The sequence below is a fragment of the Callithrix jacchus genome, chromosome 1 (assembly GCF_049354715.1).
Source record: "Callithrix jacchus isolate 240 chromosome 1, calJac240_pri, whole genome shotgun sequence".
Classification (NCBI taxonomy): Eukaryota; Metazoa; Chordata; class Mammalia; order Primates; family Cebidae; genus Callithrix; species Callithrix jacchus.
This window is the reverse complement of record NC_133502.1, coordinates 143,821,736-143,847,059: the sequence shown is the minus strand read 5'-3', so window position 1 is coordinate 143,847,059 and position 25,324 is coordinate 143,821,736. Positions and strand designations below refer to the sequence as shown.

At 52.4% G+C, this 25,324-nt stretch overlaps 1 protein-coding gene across 1 annotated transcript in view; it reads left to right on the top strand.

Annotated features, from left to right (window-relative positions):
* Window positions 1–25,324, top strand: part of PAX5 (paired box 5) — a 185,314-nt gene that overhangs the window by 152,569 nt on the left and 7,421 nt on the right. Inside the window, exon 9 of the mRNA XM_008999523.5 lies at window positions 18,572–18,658. Coding sequence (XP_008997771.1) covers window positions 18,572–18,658 — 87 coding nt within the window. The remainder of the gene's footprint in view (window positions 1–18,571; window positions 18,659–25,324) is intronic.

Sequence of the window (25,324 nt, the reverse complement as noted above, 5' to 3'; positions counted from 1 at the left end):
CAGGGAGCTGCCCTGAATGGCTGCCTGCTTTGGAAATTTCTATGCATTTGTAATAACAAAATTACCATAATTTGCTCGTTAACGCAGCTAGATCAGTCAAGCATTGTTCCGTCGCGGGCGGGGATGCTGCGGCGCCTCTCTCTGCACACTCTCCACACCCCAGCCCGCCTGCCAGCCCGTTAGAGTGCTGGAAATTAGCATGCAAATGGTCCTAATTCGGTGGGCGAGCTGTCAGGCAGCGCCTCTCCGGCCTCGTCTCTGTGAAGGCCCTGACAGCCCGGCTCCGGCGCCGGCCCACCCTCCTCGCTCCAGCCAGGAGGGGCTCCGAGGGGCACCTCCAGACTGACAGCTTGGCGGCCTCCCTCCCTCCGTCAGCGCCATCAGGCCTGGCGGCGGGCTCCCAGGGGAGAGGCAGGGCCTGCCACCATGCCGGCCGGGCTGGAGGCGGCAGGCAGGCAGGTGGGCTGCTGCGGGAGGCTGGCCCACGCTCAAGCCCACCAGCCTTAGCTGGCCTGGGGTGATGGGGGCAGGTGAGGGTGGAGTTGGGGTCTCCTGATTCAGGGTCCGGTTAGGGCACAGAGACTCTCACAGCTGGTGGGTTCTGAGAGTGGCCCCGTGAGGACTCTGGACAACCTTCTCCCCCCTGGATCATCCACAAGGATCAAGTTCAAGTTCTGCCCTGTTCCCCCTCTTTGTCTTTTAGTACTGACCTAATACATCCCTCCTCACCCTCCCCCATACCTGGACCATCTCTGTCCAGGTCCACTCCTGGAACTCCTCAGGCTCTAGTGGAAAATTAGGGAGGCTGAGAAGCTGCATGGACCAGGACTCGGCACCCTTGGCCTTAGTCCTGTCTGTAGGTTTACCAGCCTTTCAGGGAAGTCACCTTCCTGTCTCTGAACCTCAGCCTGCATGGTTCTGGTCTTCCCCCCAGGGCTCCTGTGAGGAGAAGTGGGAGGGAGGAGGCCCTGCTTCACAGCCATAGCTGACATCTACCGAGCACTTGTTTTCGTTTGTTTTTCTTTTTCTTTTTTGAGATGGAGTCTCGCTCTGTCACCCAGGCTGGGGTGCAGTGGTGCAATCTCGGCTCACTGCAACCTCCGTCTCCCGAGTTCAAGTGATTCTCCTGCCTCAGCCTCCTAAGTAGCTGGGACTACAGGTGCATGCCACCTGTATTTTTAGTACAGACAGGGTTTTACCATGTTGGCCAGACTGGTCTCGAACTCCTGACCTCATGAGCCACCTGCCTTGACCTCCCAAAGCACTGGGATTGCAGGTGTGAACTGCCGTGCCCGGCCCTACTGAGCATGTCTATATGTCAGCCCCGAACTAACTGCCTTTCATTCCCGACCTGCCTATTTTTTGCAGCGCCCCCACCAGGCTGCTGTTGATGTTGTCCCATTTCAGAGTAAGAAGTGGAGGCATCAGCTTGCACTAAGTAACTTGCCCAAGTGATAGTACCAAGATCACTTGAGATCTTGAGCCTAGCAGACTCATGGGTTCTAGAGCCCTTTTAACAAGTGAAAACACAGGACCCTGAAAGCTGGAGCCTGCCTCTGCCTGGCAGTGTGCCCCAGAGCATGTTCCTGAATTGTGCTGGGTCTTGGCTTCCACATTGGTGAAAGGCATGATGACATCACCCGACCGATCATTTGTGCCTCTCACAGTACTTGGCACATCATTGACACTAAATAAATGTAGGTTGAGGCTGGGCACAGTGGCTCACACCTGTAATCCCAGCACTTTGGGAGACCAAGGCGGGAGGCTCATGTGAGACCAGGAGTTTGAGGCTGCAGTGAGCTATGATGGTGCCACTGCACTCCAGCTTGGGCGATAGAGTGGGACCCTGTCTCTAAAATATAAAAGACTAAGATAAACGCAGATTGAAAGAAAAGAACCTGCTGTCGTTGATCAGGGGAAGAACATAAGGTTAAGTATAGATCCATTGTATTCATCCTTCTGTTCCTCCCCTGATCAATGACAGCATTGTGAAGCAGCTACTGCAGGAGGGAGAGGTCATGCAATAGGGTTTGTCTCAAAGTTTCCCCTGGGCTGTCCCCACCTTGTTCCTTCCTTATCTTGAGCAGATGAGGCCCCACACCAGGACTTAGAGTGTGGCGTGTGGAGAGCAGGACGTAGGGTGTGGCGTGTGGAGAGCAGGACATAGGGTGTGGCGTGTGGAGAGCAGGCTGGACCTCAGTCCCCACTTGTCCAGTCAGCCGATGACTCTGGTGCAGTGAACAACCTACCCTTCCTTGCGTGCCTGCCCTGCCCCCTTGGTCTGTTTTAAGGGCATCTTATTGGGCCTTTTGAATCTTCAGATAAATGGAGAGGTGAAGAGGTGAGAGACACCCTAATAAGCCCTCACTGGTTCCCACCTCTTTGGGGAGTAGGTGGGAGCCTGAGTTTCTGCTGCATTGCAGGACCGCCCACCTGCTCCCAGCACACAGCATGGCACAGGGCAGATGCCCAGTGAACATGTGAGGAGCCACCTTAAAGAACCGGTGGACAGAGATGGGAAACAGGCATGCAAACCTGGGCAGGGCTGAACCCAAAGCCACCCACCTGCCTGCTTCAAACCAAACGCCCCCAGCCAGGGGTGGCTTCTCTTTCCCATATTGCTTTTCCTTTCCGTTTTGTTTGTTTGTTTTTTGAGAAGGAGTTTTGCTCTTTTTGCCCAGGCTGGAGTGCAATGGTGTGATCTCTGCTCACTGCAACCTCCGCCCCTTGGGTTCAAGTGATTCTCATGCCTCAGCCTCCCAAGTAGCTGCGATTACAGATGCCCGCCACCACACTCAGCTGATTTTTGTATTTTTAGTAGAGATTGGGTTTTAGCATGTTGTCCAGGTTGGTCTTGAACTCCTGACCTCAGGTGATCCGCCCACCTCGGCCCCCCAAAGTGCTGGGATTACAGGCATGAGCCCCTGTGCCTGGCTTCCTGTCCATCTTCTTTTTCGTTTACTGGGGGGTCATGGCATGTTGGAATGTTAGGGCTCCACGTGCCAACCTCTCAAATGGCTGCTGTTGGGCTGTGCTGAACACCTTTTGGAGAGAACATGTCCTGCCAACCACAGGATCTCAGGCAGCATGAGGACCGCTCAGGGGCACATCTGTTCCCACCCCAGAGAGCGGTGCTGGGGACTTCTGAAATGAGGGAGGCCAGGCTGCTGCCTGCAAAGTTCATTGCTGCGGGAGAGAGAGTTGCCCAGGCGCCCCCTAGTGGAGAATCGGGATGCATCGTCCTCTCGCTTCCTGGTGTGTGGCAGACAGGACTCCGCACCCACACCCCTCCTCAGTTTACCCAGAGCTTCCACTCCCATCCTTTCATAGAATCCTCACCACAACCCCGTAGGTACCCATTTTTACGACTTTTGTGACAGGCTCAGCGAGAGGAAGGGGCCGGCCCAAGGTCATGCAGAGCCGGGAATCCAGTGCGCTTTCCCTCCGCCAGAAGGCCCCACACACCTGGCCCCGCTCAGGGAGTGCACTTGGCTTTGGCCAGCTGACCCTCTGCACAGCCACGTGGCCTGGCCCTTCCCAGTCTTGTGGCATTAGACCTGAAAGGGCCAGAGTTGTCCCGTCAGTGGGAAGGTCAGCCTCTTTCCTGGTCTCCCCACTGCCGGCCTGCTCCTTTAGTCTATCCTCAACAACATGCCGCAGCGAGCCTGTTGTGCATCCCTCCTGTGCACACTCAGAGCAGATGCCAATGTCCGGACCTGTCTCCCCCACCCCACTTCCCTCCTTGGCCTCCTCTTCCCCCCACCTTCTGCCTTCTCTCCAGCCACACAGGCGTCCTGGTTGTCTCACCCACACACACCCACACTCCTGCCTCGGGGCCTTTGCACTCGCAGTTCCTTCTGCTTGGAGGACTCTTCCCACAGATATTCACACGGCAAACTCTCACTTCCTTCCTTCTTTCTTCAAAAGTCGCCTTTTCAGTGGAGTCGTCCTAGTCACTCCATCTAAAACCCCACCTCCTCCCAACATGTCTTATTCTGTCACCTGCCTTGTGTTTTCTCTTTAGCACGCATCATTCTCTAGCATGCCAGACGCTTCGTTTTGACTTGCCTGGTTTATTGTTTTGTCATACCGCTGGAATATAAGCTCCATGAGGGCAGGCACTGTTGTCTGCTTTGTTCAGGGCTGTATCCTCAGTGCCTGGTACCTAGTAGGCCCTCAGTCAATGCCTGGTGGATGAATGGATGGATGAAAATGCCGCTGTCCGCGGCAGGCTCCTCAAGACATCTTTCCCTCCCACTGAGCCTTGCGTTTGCTCTCCTAGGCGGTTTCTTCACTTTTCTTTCCTTGGCCTCCCAAGATATCTTCCCTCCCTCCCGTCCCTTCCCCTCCCCTCCCCTCTCCTCTTGGCGATGCCCTCCCTGCAGAGCCGCCTCTCAGCCAGGTGTGTGGACTGGTCACAGGGGATCCATATGATCCCCTAGGTCTCCTAGAAGAAATGGCTCTTCATGAGCACAGGACTGCATTGGGCTCCTGCCTCCTGGTCCGGCCTCGGGAGCCATGAGTCTTGTCCTAATTCAGCTCTCTCTTTGGAATGGCCCTGTCAAGCTCACTGAGTAATGGTGGCAGCTGCCACATGGCCTGCCTAGAGTCCCCCACAGAAGCCAGCCCTTCCTCGTGGTCAGCTTATGGTGGCTGCCTGCTTAGAAGTCAGCCTCCTTAGGGGCCCCATTTCGGAGGCCATGGGGACTGGACACCAGCCTGCCTCTGAGGATGCTGGGGAGGCTCTTTAACATGGATCAGTGCCTCTCAAACTGTGCTGCACCCAAACCATCAGGGATCACCTCACAGAGCAGATTCTGGCTGAGAGAGCTTCGGGTGGGCGCAGGAGGCTGCTCCTTCATGCTGCACATGAGTACTGAGTGCTGTCCTCGGCTCTCAAACCTGCTGTACATTGGCGTCACCTTGGAAGTTGGGACAAATACTGCGATCGGCCCCCTCTCACCTGAGCTCCTTATGAGCAGGTATGGGATGTGACCTGGTCATCTGGATGTTTAAAGCTTCCCAGATGATTGTTAATGTGCAGCAGGGCTTGAGAGCCACTGGCTCCGGGCACTGTGCCTTATTCCTGCCTGCCTCTGCTTCTCCTCATGGCAGCTTTGCCGGCAGTGCAGTAACACTTATAGGAATCTGTGGACACAGTGAGGAAGGGTAAGGAGCCAGGGAATGGGTGGGGGGCCCATCCCATTGTCAGTCAGCCTTGGGAGCGCTCTCCCAAAGGAATGAATCCAAAAGGAATTAATATAGGGTGCAGACGCTGAAGGAGAGGGGCCACCGAGATCCTCAGACTGGCAGGGGAAGGGAGGGAGAGGCCCCGAGAGCTCTTCCAAGCAGAGGAGTGACCAGGAGAGCCAAAGCAGCTGGGTGGCCCAGCTTGGGTCTTTGGTGTCCTCCTTGACCCTGACTCTGTTAGGGGAAATAACTCTCCCATCCCTACTTCAGCCCCACCAGCCTCTTGTACTTGCACTAGTGCACTGGCCCCAGCCTCCCAGGGTTGCAAGTAATTTATGTGCGCGCCCGCCCCTCCCGCAGACTGTGGGCTCTCCGTGGGCAGGGACCGTGTCTGATTCATCTCCGCCTCCCCTGGCCCCAGGACTGGCTTGCTGGGGGCAGGAAGGGTGCAAAGAATTGAGCGCGTTCCTTGGGGCACAGGGGAAAGTGGGGCCTCTGCGCTGCTGAGTTCTCAGCACACAGCCAAGCCCGAGCGTGGTGGTGGTAATTGTGGAGGTAAATCTTGTCTGGTCTCCTCGCAAACACTTGGTGAGGCCTTCCATAAATATGTCAGCAGAAGCATTAAAATTTGATGGCAGGCAGTGCAGGTCGGGACTAGCACTGCGACTTCCCAGCAAGGTATGACACCTTCACCCTCCATCTCATTAGTCAGCTGCGGGACATTCAGGCCTCAGCGCCGAGCCCGGGGAGATGATTTCTTCCGAGGAGGACCCCTGGCTGCTCTGAGGGACAGGCCAAGGTCTGGGCCACAGGAAAGTAAGTCAGCTTCGGGCTGAGCGAAGGAGTTCCCAAAGGCCTTGGGAATGTGCCAGGAGGTGCGAGGGTCTCCAAGCTGGAAAGGGCTGGGCCATTTTTGGAGCAAAATATTTTTTGGAGCCAGTAATAGGGGCTGGAGGCAGGTTTTAGCCTTGTGGAAATTGTCTGTTTGCCCCCCCACACACACAAAGCCTCATAGAACATTTTTTAAAGGTATGGGGTTGGATTCATAATTTAAGCAAGCAAAAAGTCATTTGGGCAGAAATGGAGGGGAGGAAAACTATTCCTTAGTGGCAGAAAGACTGGAAACCAATCTTGTCTGTTTCCGACCTTGCCAGCATCCATTTGGGGAAACTGAGGCTAACTGAACCTGGAAGGGACAGGCAGAGACAGAAGAAGATCAGGGGTTCAGACTCCAAGTTTGAGGCTTTCCTTACAATCAAGAATTTTAGGCATTAGTTGCAATATGAGAACATCTGGAAATAAAATTTTTGTTAAAAAAAAACAAAAAACAAACAAAAAACAAGCCCTGGTGTATCTGTTTTTGCAACAGACACACAAGCATGTGCGATGTGCCAAGGACTGACGTAGGCATCAGATAGTCCCTCAGATTTGTATAATACTTCTTAATTCACAGAGGGCTTTGAAATGCACCATTATTTAGTCCTCTGAGTGTTGTCATCACCATACTGCAAATTAGGAACTCAGGCTCAGAGATTCAGGAGACTTCTCTGAGGCTGCCCAGCTAAGTGGCTGCTGGGCTTTGGCCAGGACTGACTGGCTGCACAGCCAGGGGCTTTTCATGTACCACAAATACGTAAGTTGGATTTTCCTGGGAACACAATTCAATGTTGGTATCCTGCCAGTTACCAACACGGAGTGGCAGCCACTGCTGCCCTCAGTACCTGCTCAGAAATCAGTGCTCTCCATTCTACAGTTATTAACAAAAACTGTGACATGGTTCAGAGCTGTCAGGGGTCCTGGGTTTGTCGACCAGTGTCCTACAATCTCAGCCACCTTGTTGGGGAGTTGAAACCAGGGAGAGTCGTGTCTCTGTGGCTCATTCTGTGCCAGCACTGTGTGCATCCTGCTTACTGGCCTCTTGCTTGGAAAAAAGTGAGGACTCCTTCCCTGGGGACAGAGGCAGTACACTTTGACTCAAGAATGCAGCCTGGGCTGGCAGATGATGGGACAGATTTTGGTACCCACTAAATAATGACAGTTGGATGTCCTCTGAAGCCCATATCACAGCCACTTCTTACAGGAAGCCTTCCTGGATACCCTAGCTAGAATGAATTTCAATTTCTATCCTGCTTCTAAATCCACCTTGCCTTTTTCTGGCACCTGAATGTCTAGTTTTGGGTCTAAGAATTTCCTTTAATTCAGAGAGTCCCCTGAGGACTGAAGCCGTAGGCACATTTTACTGAGTATGCCCTACTGGAGGCCTAGCCCTGGGCTCAGAATGGAGCGGGACCACAGTGGATGCTGAATTGAATGGATTTACCAAAATGCAGAGCATCACCAGTATACGGGTCTAAAAGTAAACTATAGTCCCCAAATCAAAGCTTAAGGTAAGTTTCCCCAAATTTAGAGTAGATGGACAGTGAAAAACTTTAGAAACTTGGGGAGAAATGTTACTTTCTACCATGGGCTACCTTTTAAATCATTCATTCCAACTCTGAAGTTGCTCCAAGTGGAACCGTGGAAAGTGTGTATGACTGCGTGTACGAGCCCAGTTGAGGCTGGACACTGGAGAACATAGTGAGTTTATTAGACTCTTATCACAAATACGTGAGTTGGATTTTCCTGGGAATGCAATTCAATGTTATTCCCACTGAACTCTGCAGAACCTGGGGCGGGTGTGTTAGGCCCTGGGATGGGGGCTTCTGGCAACATTCTGGACATTCAAAGAAACTCTTCAGGTTTCCAGACCAAGCATCCGCCAGTGGCCAAATGGATGCAGAGAAGAGGTGCTAAGGAGAAAAGCTAGAGCCTTCCTAACTGCCTCACCCAGCTTCAGCCTGCTCCTGCTCTTTTTTTGCTTCTCCCTTTAGAAAATGTGTGTGTTTTTATTTTAGCTTTTATGTTTGTGCTCTTTTGAAGTGAGCCGGACTGAGTGCAGTCATTATGTGGCAGGGGAGGTATATTGAGGCCTGGGGGTGAGTGCTAAGCTGCTCTGGAGATAACCAGTGTCCCTTTTCACTCATGGGACCTGCACAGTGGTCCCTGCAGCAAACACAGCCCACTTCTCTTTTCTGTTTTTTGTTTCCTGTCTCTGCCTCTCTGTCTCCATGTTTCTAGCAAAGATCAGGGTGTTTCGCTAATTCTTTCTGGCATGGATTTCATGACCTTTTCTGTTCTGACTCTGAAAGGGGCTGGATCAAGGAACATCTGCTGGGCACGCTTAGTGCTCACTAGGTCTGCATTCACGTTGTGGGCAGGGCCCTGGGCTGGGGGCGGGGCCGCGGGGACCTGTCAGTCACAGATGGTCAGCCTTGGCTCCCGCTGTAGAGGAGGAGCCAGACCCCACGGCAGGGGGAAGCAAGATACGGTCACGGACAGCCCTGAATCTGCGTGCCCTTGGACATGGGCAGTGATAGACCTAGGGCTGGGAACTCAGAGACCAGTGCAGGACTGCTCTCAGCTGGGATGATTAATCTAGAAAGGCTTCCTGGAGGAGGTGGTATTTGAGCTGGGTCTTGACAAATCGTAGAATTGGACACGAGAAAGAGAAGGAAGATGGTGTTTTGGATGAAGAAAACAGCATGAGAGATGGAAATGCGGGGAGGATGCCGCCGCACAGCTGGCCAGTGGCAGAGCCCTGGCCTCCACACCAGTCTCCCCGGGGCTCACCCAGCCCTGCTGTGCAGCTGTGGGGTCTGCGGCTCTTGGGAGAAGCAGAAAGGCCGGTGGTGTGGTTGGCCTGGAACATGGCTTGTGGTGGGTGGAGTGGATTGAGGGGAGGATGCCAGCAGTAGGAGATGTGGCTGGGAAGCTCCATGGGAACCAGCCCCAGAAGGGCCTTGACCACCACCAGGAGGCTTCTTGGGTGTTGATCTTCACAAAGTGCTGCCTGTGGGCACTCCCAGGACAGGGCACTGCAGTCCCTCCTTAACCTTCCCCTACACATGCACACAAATCAGATGTTATCTTGCACCCTAGTGAGGCTTCAGGGGGTCAATTGCACACACTCATTGTTTCCTTAGTTAGATGAGGGCAGGACAGGACAGAATTCTGGAACAAGACCACAGCAGCAGAGTGCATTAAACTTGGGCCAGAGCTGCTCAAAATATGCCACGGCATAGCCAGGGTCTCAAGTGGAAATGCCTGCAGGGGCCAGGCAGGTTACAGAAAGTAAAGGAGATCAGCCTTGCAGGAAAAGACAACAGATCTAGATAGATGGAAGCCCTGTGGCTACTGACACTTGCCCCTTTCAAACACAGGGAGCCCATCAATGGTCCCTCCTGGCTCCATGTGTCCTGTGACGGGCAGCCAGCTGGTGGAGTCAGACCCGTGCCCTGTGGTAGAGGCGCTGTGATGCAGTAGTGGAGTTTGTTTCCATTGAGTTCCCTAAAGGATCCTCGGATCTGGGTTTTTGTAGTTGTAGTCAGCAGGAAGGGGACACCGCAGCCTCTTCTTTACAGAGGACCACATTGAGGCCCAGAAAGGCCACTCGGCCGCCGCACAGCTGGCCAGTGGCAGAGCCCTGGCCTCCATACCAGTCTCCCCGGGGCTCACCCAGCCCTGCTGTGCAGCTGTGGGGTCTGCGGCTCTTGGGAGAAGCAGAAGTGAGACACATTATGCATTCTGCTCCTCACGCTCACCTTCTCTCTCGGTTTTTCTCTTCCCTCTGTTTTTCTGAAGGCCTTCGTGGCTGGTCTGAGCTGGTGGGAGAGAGGTTTTTCCCAGCAATGGATCGATGCGTGGCTGTCGGGGCTGACAGGGCTGACCTTTACTGAGCTCAGGTTTTCGTCTCCCTGTTGGGAGCCTAGGAAGGTCTTGCTGTGGTGAGAGGGATGACGAGAAGCCTTGGTCTGCAATGGGGTGAGGCTCTGCGTGGGTGCAGTGAAGACAGCTTCTAAGAGCTGAAAGCACTTGGAGGTCACTCATTTCAATTTCTTCCAAACGTGCCTCTTTCACAGGTGAGAAAACTGAGACTTGGTGAGAAATGACTTGTTCAAGGTCATTCTGAGAGGCTTTGACATAGCTTCAGAATCCAGTGTGTGTAAGTGTGTGAATATACACATCCAACATACATTCCGTATATCATATATTATACATATGATGTGCACAGACACATGTACAATATATGCATATGTACATGTATATCGGGAGTGTCTCTACCTGTGTATGTAAGAAAGACTGGCTGTGCCTATGTGCGGTGCGGTGCCTGCGTTCATTCTAGTCGTCAACAGTTTTGTCTCACAGCATCCCGGGTACCCATCCATCCCTGAGCTACCGTGCACTTCATGCAGTTCTGTGAAGCCATGGAGAGTTGCTGAAGAACCCTCCTGCTTCTTTTCAAATTGTTTCTTCCTCCTCCTCTGCAAAGATTTTCTCTTAAAGCCCAGTTTGAATCCTTCAGAAACAGAACTTGGCCGTGAAGTCACTTTGAAAGACTTTCCGTATGTTAATTGCAGCCGGCCAAGGTCTGGAGCAGAGGTGGGAGCCCACCATCTGCAGACAGGGTCGGCCCCCAGTGCGCTCTGCAAATCCCCGTCATCTGGCAGGTGTCGTTTTGGGTTAATTAAGAGCTACACTGAGCCCGTTTACCTGTCACTTCTGAGAATTTTAGGAAACTTTGACTTTCTTGCCATCCCTGAGCTTTGAGCGAAGAGAAAACTGAAAACACCTCTGAATCTGATGTTTCTGCCTCTGGGATCTCCAGGATAGCTGCATTATGTGCATTTATCATACCCCTTTTTAAACTTTTTATTTTAATTATGTTCTCTGGTTAGTGCACTGGTGTTTTATAGTCAGGTCTTCTATATTTGGAAGACAGTACTGTTTTGGGGAAACCCACAATTTATCTGAAATTTCTTAAGGCTCTGCTTTCTCTCTGCATCTCTGAGGAAGGAACATAGATTCCTCTAGCTTTGTTCTGTTCAACCGCTTTGGAGAGACTTTGAATTTGCAGGTCGGGGGCCCTTTCACCCATCAGGGTTTGGGGCTGGCAATGCTAACCTCAGAGCTCTATGTTCATGGAGGGATGACTCGGTTACATCTCCAGATAGCTGGGTTCTTGGTTGATCAAGAAGACCCTCTTCTTCAATATGAGAGAATTTTCTCTCTGTGCTGATAACATTCTATTAATATATCTCGGTAGGGCTTTGGGTCACACAGGTCTATGCATTTGTCAAAACACAGCAAAGCACATTTAAGATTTGTGCATTTCATTATGTGTAAATTTTACATCCAGAGAAAAAATGGAAAAACTGGTAAACAAGTTGTGGGAAGTGGAAAATTTCCTCTTCAAAGTTTCCTTTGTTGTTTAAGAAAAATTCGTAAGTGTTAGAAATAATAGTTTGTTTTAAACACTTTCTTCAAAAGCCTTCTTGCTTTTTGCTAGCAGCTCTTTGTTAAGCCCTATCCTGTGTAGCTGTTGGACTTGCTTACAGGCACGTAGTGCATTCTATGTCCTTGTACTTTAACCAAGATATCTGTGCTGGACATGCTCACAGGCATGTCCCAGCTTACAGACTATGCCCCTTCCTTATTTGGACTTCCTGTTTTTGCTCTCCATTGCTTTTACCTGTTTAGAAAAGTTTCAAGTTATTAGCCAATGAGGTTTTAGTTTAGATTGTGAGATCTGGCTCCAGCCAGCAGAGATCAGACACAGCAGTAAGGACAACCCCAAATGCATAAGAAATAAATATGTCTGCTTTCCTTTGTTCGTTGTACTCTCGTGGCAGAATTGCTAATGGGGGTACCCTTTCTGCAGGAAGTAAAAAGAATTGCTTTGCTGAGAGATTCTTTGTCCCAGTATTAATTTTTCTTTGGGACACCAAAAAGAAAAATTTGACACATAACACAAATAAGGAACTTCTGTTGATCAAATGCGTGCTGAATTACTTAAGGGAAGGTGTACTGATATTTGCATTTACTTGGAAATGAAATACAAATTAAGATGAAGGAAAGGCTAGAGGGATGGAGGTACATATGACAAGGAAGCATAAGAGAATATTGATAGTAGAATCAGGTGGTGGCTACACAGGTGTTCACTATAACATTCTTTCAACTTTGCTGTATGTTTGAAAAGTTTCAAATGAATCGGGGTGAAGAAGTATGTGATGAGAAGATTTTCCTCTCCCCTGCTGTCCCAACTCAAGGAGGTGTTCCTTGGGATGGTGGGAGCCCTGGGGCCTGGGAATACAGGCCAGGTCCCAAGCCCTGCTCTGTTCCTGACTAGCTAGAAGACCCTGGGGATGGAAAGGTTCATCCCAGGCCTGATCATCTCTGACTGTGAGTGATGGCACAGATTGGTGATGTTCAACAAAAGTGAAGAGTGGAAGAAGTGCATTGCTCAGGGTTAGGCCAAATGTGGGGAATGACTGTCAGCCTTGAGATGCCCAGTGGGAAGCCACGTTCCTTCTGTTCCAGCCCGGACTCCTCTGCTCCATGTCCTCCTCCCCGGGGTCACAGTTAGGATGAGGCACCACGGCCTTGGAGCTGCTCCTTGCCTGCTAGCGTTCTGTTTCTAGTCTCGCTGTCATTTGCTTTCTCTGATGGCCACCATCCAGACAGTTCCCATGCAGCCGTCCTCTCCTATCTTCCCTGCCTTCGTGGGACCACCTGTGCCCAGCCCCTGCCAAGTCCCTTCTCCTTTCTGAGCCTCAGTTTTCCAATCTGTGACACAAGGGCATGTTAAGCATGTTAATCTCACGATCCCTTCCTGTTCTGACATTTCCGCAGCTCTATTTCTTTCCGTCACTAGGTTTTCTCTTCCCACCTGCCCAGGATCAAAGGGTACAGGGGCAACAGGAGGAGCTAGGATCAGAGGGCTTGGGCGGGGGTGGAATTTCTGAGTTTATTCTCTCTCCAATCAATGAGAAAAGGTACCAAGTTCCCACCACACTGGGGTTTGCCAAGAGCATCTGCAAACATGAAGTCATTTGATCTTCTCCATAAGCTTAAGAAGTAGGGATTTTCCTTCCCTCCATTTGATAGATGAGGAAACTGAGACTTAATAGGTGAATGCATGTGCCCAAAGCCACACAGCTTGGAAGAGGCAGAGCCTGGTCTGGAGCTTAGGTCTTTGTGACTTCAAAGGCCATTTTCTGTCTTCTCCTCCAGTGTGGGCAGCTCTGGGTAAGAGCAGAGAGCAGAGAACGCTTTGGGTGTGGCTCAGAACATGGCCTGAAGGGGACAAGCCCTCTGTTCTCAGTTCTGTCGACAGCAGCTGGAGAAGGGGGATCAGCTCATGTGCCCTGGAATCCCATCGTAGGCCATCTGCCTGCCCTACTCTCCCTGCCTTAGTTCATGCAGTTGCCTCCTCTGGCCCCACCACATCTTCCTCTAATTCCATCAATCCCAACAGCTGGCCAGCATCACCCAGCACCTTGAAATTAAGATAAGATTGGCTGGGCGTGGTGGCTCATGCCTGTCATCTCAGCACTTTAGGCAGATTCCCCTGAGGTCAGTAGAGACCAGCCTGACCAACAAGGAGAAACCCTGTCTCTACTAAAAATACAAAAATTAGCTGGGCATGGTGGCGCACTCCTGTGATCCCAGCTACTCGGAAGGCTGAGGCAGGAGAATTGCTTGAACCTGGGGGATGGAGGTTGCGGTGAGTTGAGATTGTGCCACTGTACTCCAACCTGGGCAACAGGACAGAAAATCAAACCCTCATTTGCCACCTAGTGGGAAAAATCCTATGTTCTCCTTAAGATTTCTGCCCCATTTCCAGGTGGAGGCTCACTTTCCCACATTCACCTCAGGCTCAGGCTCCTCGGGACATTCTTCAACCACTTTCTTTCACCTCAACCCCGCTGGCTACTTCCTCTGATTTGCCTGTGGGGATAAAACACCCACCCGGCCATCCAAGGCATTTGAGTGTGATTGCACAGAAACGGCAGAGGGTAGATTAACCACCTGACAGACAACTGAAAACGCAAACCTGGACATCCCACTTCTTCAGTGTTCTGCCTCCAGCCCCATCGAAAGCTATAGAATGATGTTTAGGGCCTCGGTCAGTTTTCAGAAGGGCTCTTTCTTCTTCCATCCTCCCCAGCACCCCCAGCCTCCTCGGCCTGGGGAAAGGGTCATTTTGTTCTTCCAGTAACATTCTTTCACTTACTTCTTGCCAATCCTATGATGTAGGTGCTTTTATTCAGCCCATATTCAAGATGAGGAGGCTCTGCCTGGAAGGTTCAATCGCTTGCCCAAGGCCACAAAACCAGTGAGCAGAGGGGGTGATGGCAGAGCGTGCTCTCAGCCCCACCGCAGCAATGCCTGTACCCACCACATGCCCCCCTGCCTTCTGCCCCCACAGCACCATTTTGGGGCCCAGTTTACAGAGCCGATTCCAGGGCTGGTCTCACGAGGCTTTGGGTCCAGTACTGCTTTCTGCCGATGGAGAATATGGAAGCATGTGTTTTGTTGTTGAAAGAGTCTTAGGGGTTTCCATGTGACCAACTCCAGAAAGTGCCAGGAGCTGTCTCTGAGGAGGGCCATGTGCTGGTGTCTTTCAGTTGCGGGTGTCACCGCCCACTGAGTTACAGCCACCCCGGCGTAAGCTGGCACCTACCAGGACTCACAGCCACTTTTTTATGTATTCATAGAAAAGTATAACGGATTCAGAAAGAAAAGTTTCCCAATTCCAGGGTTTAGTATTTTTGAGAGATGTCAAAAGCATGGGTCAATTAGAAGGATCCATGGTGTCCCTTGCGATGGGCATGGTCATCTGAAAGGGGTTCATTGTGGGATCTTTGCCCTGGGCCTGCTGGTTGCACCTCTGGAGGCCCCAACAAAAGACAGAAGCAGCAGCTTTCATTTCCTTCCCCAAGAATGCCCTTCCTGCCCATGAGGAACATCATTTCGTGCCTGAGGATGCCACTGCTATGTCATCTTCCAGGTCTTGTCCCTCTTGCTTAGACTATGGCTGCAGCCACCTAAAGGGGCCCCTGACTGCAGGCTGTCCTCCTCCAGCCTGTCCAGATTCTGGCAGGCTCCAGTCTGAAGCCTTGGCTGATCCCAGCCCTAATGGGGGAAAAATATTACACTCCTGCCCCACGCCTGCTCTGCCCTGAAGCGATCTCTGCTGGGGCCTCATGGAAGACCTGACCATTCAGGGGCCACGTTCTGCTCAACCCCACTGCCAGATGTTTGCTTATGCCTGGAATGTCTGCCTCTCTCTGCCATCAAAGTCCTACCCACCCTTTAAGGCCTGATTCATGTGGTCCTTTCTACTCCCAGAAAGTGTTCCCAGTGTGTCCCCAGGCCTTCTCTGGACTGGTGACTGAGGACCTGGCTTCTCCATATCTCATGGGATGAGGGCTCTCTACACTCAGGCAGCTTCCTGTGTGGAACCTCAGATAATCAGACACCATCAGGGTCCCCAGCAGGTGGGTAAACCAGCCTCTAGGTCAGCCTCATGACCTCTAGCCTCATGACCTGTACATGGTCAAATGCCCCACCAGAGTGTATTGGTCTCACGGGGCAAGGGCCCCATGTTGGGCCCTGCCCACCACACTACCATTCTTAGCATGCCAGGCAAGCTGGTCCCTGCTGGGCTCATTTCTCCCACCAAGGGGTAGAATGGCATGGTGGGCAATGGAATAGGAGAAATTGGTTTGGATCCTGGCAAATAGCAGGTGTCCAACACAGCCCTGGCTATGGGTACTAATAACTGAAGCAGCGAGAGCTGCTGCCTGAGTAAGAGAGTCTGCTCCGGAAGTGTGTGTCTGGTTGACCTAGAAGTCTCATTTGTTCGTTTGTTCGTTCGTTCATTCAACAAATAATTATCCCTGCCTACTAGATGCCAGGCCCTGTGCTAGAGGCTGGATCAAGACATGAATAGACAAAACTGCCCCCAGGGAGCTTACGTCCTAGTGGAAGAGGCAGATTATAATAATATGAGCAGGATAAACAAGACAGGTTGGATTGTGATCAACTCTATGGAGAAAAAAAAAGCAGGAAAGAGAGATGGGTGGAAGGAGCTTCCCTTGTAAATGCAGTGATCAGGGAAGACTTCCTGTGCTACAGAGAGCTAGCGAGCAACCGGGGATTATTCAGATACCCATCGTCTGCTGTGGACCAGGCATCAAGCTGGGGTGAGGGTGGCACACAGGTGTAGAGAGGAATCCAATGGACCTGTAGGGCCAGGCACACCCACGCACTGCGGCCTCCCATGCAGGTCAGGGCAAAGCCAGTGCCGTGGAACCTCACGGGAGACTGGAGCTGGCTGAGGAGGTGTGGGAGAGGGGCTTCCCAGAAGAAGAGGTATCCAAGGACCTCTACACTCACCACTGTAAGGCTAGGAAGGTGGGGATAGGGTCGAGGATGTTGAGTGACACTGACTTAGGTGCTTCCTCTAAAGGAGTTGGAAGCTGTTTATGGCCCTTTGCGGGAGCCAGTGCCAGTTTGGGGATGGATAACATGTCCACATGAACCAACTCCAGCCAGATGGACCTAAGACTTGCACTTTGTGGGGGCTGGATATCTGGGAGGCTTCCTGGAAGAAGTGGCCTTAGAGCTGGGCCAGGCAGCAGAGATGATGTTGCTAAACAGAAATGCAGAGGTGGCCTTTGCCAAGTAGCTCAATGCCCTGAGCTCAGCACTGTCAAGAAGTGCCTCTGATAGGGCAGCTCCACAGGTGCCCGGAGCCCTGCGGGGAGGGTGCTGGCCCTGTCCTCCGGGCTGCACTGTCTCCCTGCTCCCCCACCAGCCCCAGAGGAGGAGAAGGCTCCATGGCGCTGATGGATATGCCGGGCCGGGCGGCTGCGGCCCACTGTCACCAGGCTCTCCTTCTGCATGCCGGAACCTGACACCCTGACCACTGAGGCATAAAAAACAGAGAATTGGAAGGCTCAGCCTGTCAGGCTGGGAGTGGCCCCCAGAGAGACCCAAGGAGGAGAGAGAGAGAGAGAGAGAGAGAGAGAGAGTGTGTGTGTGTGTGTGTGTGTGTGTGTGTACACGCTTTGCCTGTGGTTGTGAGGTGCAGGGGAGGCCAGCTAGACCTGGGGGTGGGAGCCGCTGGTCCCTCAGTCCTGCCTCATTATTCCTGCCCTACCTGGCAGAGCCCCAGGGGCCCACCCCTGAGCTTGGGTTGCAGGGGAGAGGGCAGGCTCTTGGTCTCAGATTCTGGCTGGCCCCTTCCAGAGTCTCTCACCCTTCAGTCCTTTGTAGATATCCTTGTGGGGAATTGTGGAGGTGGGCTTGGGCTGCAGGTAGGCTCATGGGGCTGTGTAACTCCTATCACCTCCAGCAGAGAAAGGCCCCCCTGCTCTGTACCCAGCAGCAGCCAGCTTTCCATGCCCCATTCCAGGACCTCTACTGAACACACTCTGCTGGGCACTGGGCACCCGGCAATTAAGTCCAGGCTGAAGCCTCCTCTCTGGGAGCCACTAGCCATGGGGGAAGTCAGGCCGGCCCTGCTGGCTACAAGCCTACAGAATTGTGAACCCTCCTCCTGGTGACCTAGTCAGTGGTAAAGAGGCTCTCCTGGGACTGGCAGCCAGAGCCCAGGGAAGTGCCAAAGGTGGGCATCACTTCCCCATGATCACCAGGGAAGGGCCAGAGGCAGGCATCACTGCTCCATGAGCGCCTGAGCCAGGGTGAACCATGCTCAGATCCCACCATGCCACACACAGTGCTCTTCCCACCCTGGCACACCTCACAGCTCCTGCCCAAGCACACCCACAGCTGCCAACAGCTGCCCCCTCCCCAGTACCCAGAAGGCTCCAACCACTCCCTCTTCTGTGCTCCCCTAGCCCTTTGGCTTGTCCTTTCATTTCAGCATAGTTCTGTGGGCCTCCTCCAGGCAGAGGGCCTGGGTTGATTTCTCATCTCCCTGATGAGACTGAGGCCCCGGGGACAGCCACCTCTGCCTTCACAGCACAGAGGGCCAGGCTAGGATTGACATTACCTTTGGCTTCTCTGCCCAGAGCCACTCAGGGAGCAGGTGGGGAGTAGAACTGAGTCCATCCTGGGATCCTGGAGTGGCTTCAGTCAGGGATGAGAACCAAGCAGTCTGCAGCCTTGAACTTAGCAAGGTATATCAAGACCACTTTGTCAGACACCCTGGGCATCGGCCTTCTCATGTGTAAAATGGGCCCAAGGAACACCTAGCACCTGGGGCCATGAAGCAACATGGGAGTTCTGCGGTACACATGTGAGAGTTTGCTGTCCACTCCCACTGATAAGGAGGGGAAAGACAGACAACGCCAGTGACGGCTGCCCACTCAGTAAGGATGTGGACTTGACCTGCTTTTGTTGTTTACAAAAGCGCCTGTAGCTCACAGAAGAGACAAATGCCATTGGCAACCAGGCTGGCTGGGACCCAGGGCCTTTTCTGAACTGGATTTGACATTTGGTTCCTGTTTCTCTCTCCACCCACCAAACGCAGGGAGTGAGTTTTCCGGGAGTCCCTACAGCCACCCTCAGTATTCCTCGTACAACGACTCCTGGAGGTTCCCCAACCCGGGGCTGCTTGGTGAGTACTGTTGGAGGCCCTGTGGGGCCCCTGGGCCATCGGCTACCCCATCCAGGCCTTCTCATTGTGCCTGGGTCCCTCGACATCCTGAGGTCTGGTCAGTGAGGTGGAGTGGGGAGCTTGAAGTATAGGTGTTTCGACGGGGGCCTTAGGGCAGTTAACACTGCTCCAGCCCTGCCCATGCCCTCCTCCCTCCCCAAGATGTTTTGGTGGGTCAGGAAAAATGGTGCAGAAGGAAACAGAGGGGAAAAAGGGCATTGGAGGAGAAAGACGAAGGTAGGAAAAGTGCCTACCTGTGAGTAACGTGTATTTCTTAAGAATCATGAGATATTCAGGTGGGGACTCTAAGTAAGTGTCAGTAAAGATACCAACTTGAATTGATTGGTAGTGGCTGCCTGGAGACCATCTTGATAAAGACCCTGATTCCCAGTGATTGATTAGTGATGTCTGCATGGACATCACCAGAGCCAGCTCCATTGGAACCTGGTTGCCTGTGGCTAGAGGTCTGACAAGGCATGCCATCTAGGGCTCAGGAGGTGCCCACCCTCTGCCCATGCCTCAGATTGGCAGATTGTACATGACTGGTGCCAGCCTGATCTGTGAACATTGTAAAGATATTTGGGCCACTGCAAAGACCATGCAGCGCTAACTCAGCCCTCAAAAAGCCAAGAGGAGCCTTCTGCTTTGTTGGCATGACCTTACGTGAAACCAGCTAGTAAGTGCCATTTGGAGCTAAAGGTTCTGGGACATGAAGCCGAGGTGTGGGCCCAAAGATTGTCACTCACCATCTGGGAGGTGGAGCGAGCCAATCAGCCTTCAGGCAGCAACATGGAGCCCTCCCTCAGCAGTCAGCTAAGAATTTTCCACTTAGAGCAGTAAAAGGTCAGACATGGAAGGGCCCTCTGAGACCACCCAGGTTTATCTGTCCGGCTTAACAAGGCCTCCTTAAGGAAGAACCTTTTAATTCCCTGGATCCTTAATTATTTAGGACTGAGAAACATAGGCTTCATCAGAAAAGCCATAACCTGGTATCTTCAAACTCAAGTTGCCAAGCCATAGGTCTGTGAAAGAGACCATGTAATCTCAGCCTTGACCTCTTCCTAAACCTGATTTGGTGGTTAGGACAGACACATAGTATAGAAACCACTTCTCTCTTGCTACTACCATTCTTTGCATTTGGGGCCTTGGGCTGTCCAAAGCATCTTGGTGTGTCACGTGTAACTTGGAGATTAAACAAGAAACAATGCCCATTAGTGCCCGCGTCCCTGTTCGGGAGATTTCAAGCCTTGTGGAAGACTCCTAGGTTCTTATTATCTGTCGTCTCCCAGAGGTGCAGAATCTGCAGATTGATCTCTTCTCCGACTCCTTTTTTGGTTTTGGTCAAAATCATTTCTAAGTATCGAACCAGGATATCCACTTACCTAATGTTTTTTCTTAAGTGGACTCTTCGAGTTGACCCAGATGTCCATCTCAGGAAACAGGAGACATGGGCTGGCTGTGGGCTCCCTGAACCAGTGTCTTCTAGCAGGGGTGGGGGAAGGGAGATGGGTCTTGAGGCCCAAACCTGGGAGTCCTTCCCAGGAAATCTGCCTCAGGCAGAGCCCTGATCCCAGTCCTGCTGGGAGACCCCAGGGGATATGGCACAAAGGAGACCTGGACATTGGCCTGTGGGAAAGGTTCCTTCTGATGGAGAGGTGACCCCAAGGAGGCCATGCTGGCCCAGGGCTGCCACACATGACTGTGCACTGCCCAAGGGGACAAGTGGAAACTGAACCCCAGGCCATGCAGGGCACGAAGCCCTGAACCCTGGCACAGGGCTGCACCTGCTCCAAAGGACACTTTTTCTCATTTTACAAGTGGTCTCATTTATTTGCCTGGGTTTTTAAGAAGCAGAGAAACTGGAAGAAATGGTGCAGGCATTTGTGGCAAAGGCTTGGTTTAGGAGGTGGGGCAATCTGTGCAGTGTGCATAGAGAGGGGCCCTTGAAGGCCAGGCTGGGGAGTCCAGACCTGACTGTGTAGGCAGCAAGGTGTCTCAGAGGATGAGGCAGGGAGGGAGGGAGTGGGACCAGACTGCATCGAGGCTTTTGCTGCTCAAGCTGGAATGAATCCAGTTCACACCTCTGATTGTTAGGCCTGGGCTGTGTGGAAAAGATGCATGCTCTGTCCCAGGGAGCTCACAGGCTGTGGGTGGGAGCCTCTGGCAGGGGTGTCTGTGCTGGGAGGTGCTCAGTACCTTTAGGTGGCCAGAGACAGTGTGGAGAGGAGGAAGAGGAAGCAAAACTCCATGCATCTACATAAGCACTTGCTAATTGTACCAGGCACCCAAAACTCTCTTCACATGGGTTATCTGGTTTTGTTCTCTCAGCAACCCAACAGAGCACATATTATTATCTCTATTATACGGAAGAGGACAGTGAGGCTCAGAAAGGTGAACTAATTCACCTGATATCACACAGCATTCAGGTGGCAGAAGGAGGACTTAAATTCAGGTCACCTTGATGCCAGATCCCATTTTTAGAACCGGTATGTGATGTGGTACTTTACTCTCTCTGACTGATGCATACTTTGAACACTGAAGCCAGGAAAAGAGGCCTCACCCCTCTGTGGAAACAGGCCTTGGGGGTCCTGAATACTCAGACCTATGTGTGAGTGATAAGAATGGCTCTGGTCTGGTTTTGAAAGCAGGTTACTGTCTGTATCTGTCAGACATTCAGTTGCAAACAACAGAATCCACTCTGACCGGCTTAAGCAGAAAACAAATTTATTAAGGGATATTTGGGACTCCTACAATCTTCAGGAGGACCAAAAAGAGGTAGGCATGGGACACAGCCAGGACAACACCCACCACACAGCCAGAGTTGCAGTAGCGTCAGCAGCCCTGCTGCCAGCCGGCACCCAGCCTGCAGCTCTCCTCCACTGAAACCTTACCCAGGGTGCTCGGGACCAGGCCCCAGAAGCTCTGCCCTGCACCCAGCCAAAGCTGAATGCCTTTGCCACCCATTTCCAACAGATGGAGTCCCCCAGGCCGCTGCTTCAAGTGACTCCCTTCTCAATCAAGGTCATATACGAGAAAGTCTAATTAGCAGAGCCCACGTAGCACACCTGTGCCCTAGCAGCAAGGGAAGCTGGGAAGATGAGTTCTGACTTCTGGCTCAAAGAGGCAGGCCTCCTACTGCAGTATCTGTACAAACACAGAAGTGCAAATGATATTGGGCTGCAACAGGCATGAGAAATGGTCCCTGCACTGCCCAAGTCTATAACCTGGAGGAGCCTAGTCAGGGCTGGGCCTCAGTTGCCTCGGGTGTAAACTGAGGATAGTGGTCCCTGCCGCCTCATTCCAACAGGAGCTGCATGCGTGATCTCTTGAGATGTGCAGGGCTGAGGAAACGTGATCCCACTTTCCTAAAGATGGATGAGATTGCTGGCTCCCCACCCCACAGCCTTGCAAATAGCTCCAGGACGGTTCACCTCTCCCTGTCCGCCCTATCCCACAGTGTCTTCGGCATGGCCTGAGGGAATGACCCAGGGCAGAGAGACCTAGAAGGGTTATTTGTGCCATCTAGGGAGGGCACCAGGGTATGGAAACCTGTCCTGAGACCCCTTCGTGCTCCTGCTAGACTGGTGTGCTTTGTGGAACAGGCGAGACCCTATATACACACACACACATGCTCACACAGATGCACACCGACGCTCACACACCTGCACACACAGACACATATGCACGCACACACAGACACACGCTCACATCCCTACTCCCACTCGCACACACCCTCGCACGTGATGCCAACACCTCGGCCAGCCTGGCTGAAGCCTCCTTCACAGGAATGGCTGGCCAAGGCGAGGACCAACGACACCATGGGATGCAGCAGAAGGACTGGGGCACTTTGACTTGGGGGAATGTCCCTTGGCCAGGGCAGCTGTGACTCAGCATAGAAAGGGGCCCCAGGCTGGCAAGGTGGCTGCGGTCCCAGCAGGAAGAAAGGCCAGCGGCGGTCAATTAGGATTAGAATGGGAGCGCCTGTGGCCGCTGTAAAGGGATTAGAGAGAAAGCGGAGCCGGCAATGACTGTGTCAAGCAGTAAATTGATGATAATGTGAATTAGAGAGGAAAAATGACAGAAGAAAGGACAAGTTTATTCTAGATGGAGGTCTAATGGGCGCCAGGAAGACAGAGTGCTTTGTGAGGTGATGTTTTCATTTTTCACGGTAAATGCAAGCTCTCACACCGAGGCCCGCTGGAGGATCTGGCCTGGCTTTAGGAGGGAGTGGATCAGAGCCCAGGGTGAGAGGTGGCCGGGGTGGGGGATTGGAGGGTGGAGCCAGGGATCCTCCAAGGAGAAGCCTCTACTTCCCGTTTCCTGTCCCTGTGGGGTGTGTATAGGCAGCCCCTGGGATTGCCCTGCCTTCCTGGCATCCCCCTCTGCCTTCCCTGGGCTTACTTGCAGGCAGGATGAAGGCAGGCTCTACAGACACTCCACGGGTGTCTGTCCCCATCCCACAGAAGAGAGAACAGAGGAAGGCTGGCAGGGTTTCTGAGTTGGGACTGCAGCCAGCGAGGTGACAGAAGAGGTGACAGAAAAAACCCATCTCAGGAATATTTAGCCATGGGGCTGGTGTCCTTGCCATCTTGAAGTGTACAGCGAGGCACTGGCTCCTCCACTGACATCTTGCCTCCCTGGGGGTATTGGGGGCTGCTGGGAGAGGGAGCAGTACATCGATCATCAGGGTTGAATGGGGAGGGGAGGCAGTGCATGTCAAAGTGTCACCTGAATCCCACCCTCTTGATTACATATTAGCTGTGTGACCTTGGGCAAGTTAATTCACCTCTCTGTGTCTCAATCCCCTCATTTGTAAAATGGGAACAATATCATTCCTACCTGATTGGAAACTAAAAGGGTTAGGGGATATAAACTTCATGGCTCCTTCATGACCTTATCTCATGGTGTACATGCAGCCACACCCTTGCCACCCCCTCTTACAGATGAAAACACTGAGGCCCGGGGTGTGAAGTCACTTGTTCAAGGTCTGCTAGCCAAGAAGCTGTAGAGTGTGACTGACAGACTCCAGGACTCAGTTACAGCACAGGTTGACTGCCCCTAATCCAAAATGCTTGGGAACAGAAGCGTGTCGGATTTTTCCAGATTTTGAAACATTTGTATTATACCAGCTCAGATCCCAAATCAGAAAATCTGAAATTCAAATGCTCCAATGAGCATTTCCCTTGAGTGTCCTATCAGTGCTCAGAAAGTTTTCGATTTTGGAGCATTTCAGATTTCGGATGTTTGGATGTGGGATGCACAGCCTGTGTCTGGGAGAAGTGCCAGGATTTGGCTTGGAATTGGGTGAGAGTGCAGAATAAATATGAGTCACCTCACGTGGGGAGCGAAGAAGCTTTCGAGTCATGTCCCAGCAGGCGTGTAGTCAGTGACAGGCTAGGGGAGCCCCAGCTGCTCATTTGCATAGGCCTGTTTCTGTATAGATGTGTGGGCCTCCATCTGTACTATAGTAGGAAGAGTCCTGAGCTGGGGCAGACAACCTAGATCCTGGCCGGGCCCCGTGCTGAGAGGCTCCGAGACTTTGGGCTTGGGTTTGCTAAACCTTAGTTCTCCCACCTGTAAAAGGAGGAGATTGGCCGAGAGCCTCAGCTTCTGTGGTTCTGTAGAAAAGGAATCTGCTAGTGGCCCTGGGCCTTCCCAGGCCCCCTCATCCCTGAGAGGGAGGCCTCAGCCAAAAGGTGCAGTCAAAAAAAGCAGCCAGAGGCAATGTAAGGAGCCCAGTGTCTGCCAGAGGGCCATCACTCTGCTTTCCTGAGGCCACAAAAGGGGCCTGTACTCCACCCTCTCTCACACACATTCCCCAGAGTCCCCCTGTCCTCCAAGCCCCACTCCCTCCAGAAAGCCAACTTGCTAGAACCATCTTGCACTCTCCAGAGCTTCTTCCTGAGCCTGGATCCCCCTCTTGCTCTGAATATTGACCTGTGTCTTGCTGGCGTTTGCCTTATTATTGCCCAGACCTGCCCCCAGCAGGGTCAGGAAATGAGTGGTGAATGAATGAGTGAATGAATGAATGGGCAGGCGGTTGTCTTCACTATTGTTTTCTCACTCAGCAAAGTTGATTCATTACACCTTCAATCTAGCTGAGCATGTGCCACATACAGCTCCAGGCTGGAACAGGGGACAGACTCCCAAGAAGAGCAGAACCCAGTTCCTGCCTTTTGGGACCTCTCCATACAGGGATGGGGGAAGTGCAGAAATAAATAACCATAGCAAAGGGACAGCCTACAGGGGAGTGTGAGCTCAGGGCAGGGGGCTGCCTGGAGGAGGAGACAGGGCTCTGAGATTTGAAAGAGGCATAGAAGTTTAACAGATGGGAAAAGGGGTGAGGGCACAGGCCAAGAGTTCCAGGCAGGAAGCAAATTGTGGGGAAAGGCACCAAGGCAGGAGAGTATGCTAGCATGAGCTAACTATGCCTACCCTGTAGGATTAAATGAGATAATACATGCACAGGCCCTAGCAGGGCCAGGCCCAGAGGATGTGCTCATCTGTCAGCATTATGTATATCTGAGACAGCTGCAAAGAGTCTTGCTCAGCTTAAGCGTGATATATGAGTATGAGCAGGAGGGGCCTTCCCTGAGGGAAATGAATCTAAAGAGGTTGGCTGGGGCT